At 52.4% G+C, this 347-nt stretch overlaps 1 protein-coding gene across 1 annotated transcript in view; it reads left to right on the top strand.

Moving 5' to 3' along the window:
- The window catches only part of CSUI_011337 (serine threonine-protein), a gene marked incomplete at its 3' end in the record, with an annotated part of 1,792 nt that extends 1,456 nt beyond the window's left edge, over positions 1-336 (top strand). Inside the window, exon 3 of the mRNA XM_068071437.1 lies at positions 24-336. Within this exon, the coding sequence (XP_067916587.1) occupies positions 24-336 (313 nt within the window). The remainder of the gene's footprint in view (positions 1-23) is intronic.
- Between the last annotated feature and the right edge of the window lie 11 nt (positions 337-347).

Genomic DNA, 347 nt, shown 5'->3' with positions numbered 1-347 from the left:
AATAGTCTCGGGCTTGTGCATAGCGATGTTAAACCACACAATACGTCGGTAGACCCCGCAACGGGGGACGTGTATCTGGTAGATTTGGAGTTTATTCGAGAAGCTGGGACGGATCAAGGGTGCGGGCACTACATGACAATCCACTACGCAGACCCGGAGCGTGCCCGATGCTATATTGAAGGGCGAAAGCATTTCGAAGTTACTGAATGGGTAGATAGCTGGGCGTTGGGCGTATCTCTTGTCGGGGTGCTCTGTGACGCAAAGCTCCCGTTTGGCGAATCCCCTATTATACTGACAGACCGCCCGTCCACGAGGAACTCAATAGTTTTCGAGTGGATCGTGAGAAG

Source organism: Cystoisospora suis (assembly GCF_002600585.1).
Source record: "Cystoisospora suis strain Wien I chromosome Unknown contig_10937, whole genome shotgun sequence".
NCBI classification, from domain to species: Eukaryota; Apicomplexa; class Conoidasida; order Eucoccidiorida; family Sarcocystidae; genus Cystoisospora; species Cystoisospora suis.
This window is presented reverse-complemented; position numbering and strand designations above follow the sequence as displayed.